This window comes from Ascaphus truei, unplaced genomic scaffold, assembly GCF_040206685.1.
Source record: "Ascaphus truei isolate aAscTru1 unplaced genomic scaffold, aAscTru1.hap1 HAP1_SCAFFOLD_1255, whole genome shotgun sequence".
Classification (NCBI taxonomy): domain Eukaryota; kingdom Metazoa; phylum Chordata; class Amphibia; order Anura; family Ascaphidae; genus Ascaphus; species Ascaphus truei.
This window is the reverse complement of record NW_027454128.1, coordinates 44870-46531: the sequence shown is the minus strand read 5'-3', so window position 1 is coordinate 46531 and position 1662 is coordinate 44870. Positions and strand designations below refer to the sequence as shown.

At 53.2% G+C, this 1662-nt stretch overlaps 1 protein-coding gene across 1 annotated transcript; it reads left to right on the top strand.

Annotated features, from left to right (window-relative positions):
- The first annotated feature begins 519 nt into the window (after window positions 1–519).
- Window positions 520–1662, top strand: LOC142475497 (paraneoplastic antigen Ma1 homolog). Its single transcript, XM_075581351.1, has one exon. The coding sequence runs from the start codon at window positions 520–522 to the stop codon at window positions 1660–1662; it is 1143 nt and encodes a 380-aa protein (XP_075437466.1).

The following is a 1662-nucleotide window of genomic DNA, read 5'->3' as shown; positions in this document are numbered from 1 at the left end:
GATATCACTATTCATTCAGGACACAGTGGCTGCGCAGTCACACACATATTGATTCACTGTCTCACTTGAGGGTGGGGGAAATAATGGACGAGGTAACTGGACACGGGTGGGATCACCCGGTGAAAGGGGAGGGTAGTGAGCGTCCTGCGAGACGCAAAGTATAGTGTCTGCCTAAATTAGGGATGCTGGTTGATGATAAAGGAGGAGAGAGGATACATCATTTCTTTCATGCTAGTAAAGTTAATTGGTTTTACTGCTGTGTGGGTGTGTTGATGTACATAAGGTCCTGCGAAGAACCACTTCCCCTCTGGCAGAAGCAGTCGCAGGTGGAGGCGCTGCACCAATTATCAAGTATTGCGCGTGCCCCAGGCTCTCCGTCGCAGAGGCTTAGGCCCTGTGAGCCTACAGGTTATACAGCATATGGTAGTGGTCTGTGTTCGCTAGGAACCAGGGCTACATTTGGAGGCGCTGCTGAGATCTTAGACCTTGGGTGCCCCTCGAGCCAAAAATACCGCCACCATGACCCTTCCCTCGTGTCAGAAAGTACGCGACTGGGCGCGGCAGATGCGAACGCCCGCCCGCCGCGCAGTGGCTGTGACCCAAGTACCCATGGCCCTACCCTTAGAGACATTACAAACGGCCCTCCAACAACTACCGGGTTTTGCCAAAGCCCGCCTGGTAGATGTCCTCATAGACCAAGACGCTAAGTGGAACACCTTGCTAGTAGATTGCCGGCGAGATCTAGTGGTCCTCGAACCTGTGGTTCCTCAATATCTGCTGCTTCTCAACTCTCTGCCCGGCGGCAGCCCCCTTGTCTACCCACTCCGGGACCCCCCTGTGGAGGAACTGGGTGACGACGATCCTACGCTTCCCTTTGCGCACTACCCCGCGAGCGAAGCGGGCCGCTGTCCGTCAGAATCTAGCTATCCAGGGTCTAGCGTATCCGAAGAAGCAGGGTTGCGTAGTGACATGCTGCAGAAACTAAATGATAAGATAGACCGGTTAACCACCCCATCAAGTTTACCTCCGTTAGTAGAAGCGCTCACCCTGGCCACGCATTCTCAGAACTACAGGAAATTGAAGGCCTTCTCTGAGACTCTACCTGTACCCAGATGGGATAGACCCCTGGAAAGAACACACTCGGGGGTAATGGAAGAATGGTCCTGTACCAACGTCGTGAAACGCCAACGACTCATGGAGTGTTTGAGACCCCCGGCGTCCACCCTGATTAGCATCCACCGAGAACAGTATCCCGACCTGACCTCTCGGATGATGATCGAGTTCCTCGTCGAGGCCTATAGCACGACCGAGGATGATGGAGCCATGTGGGCCAAATACTATGTCATCAACCAGAAGGAGGGAGAAGATTTGTCTGCCTACATTCACCGCGTGCAAATTTCATTAGGGCCCCTGTTGCATCATAAGTACGTAACCGCCTCACAGATGGATGAATATCTCCGTAAACAATACCTACGGGGATCCAGTCCTAGTCACCCTATTGCGAACATGATACGTGATAACCTCACTCGAGGGCCTCCCCCCTCGTTTATCAAACTATTACAGCAAGTCAAAGAGCACGAAACGCATCTCATGCTTCACTCCCCACAGAAGCCAGCAGCCCCAAACCCAAGGGAGGTGCAGAGAAGAAGGAGGATCCTCTGA

Excerpts from the sequence above, each read along its gene's own strand:
- LOC142475497 (XM_075581351.1), top strand. The coding sequence starts at position 520 with ATGACCCTTCCCTCGTGTCAGAAAGTACGCGACTGGGCGCGGCAGATG.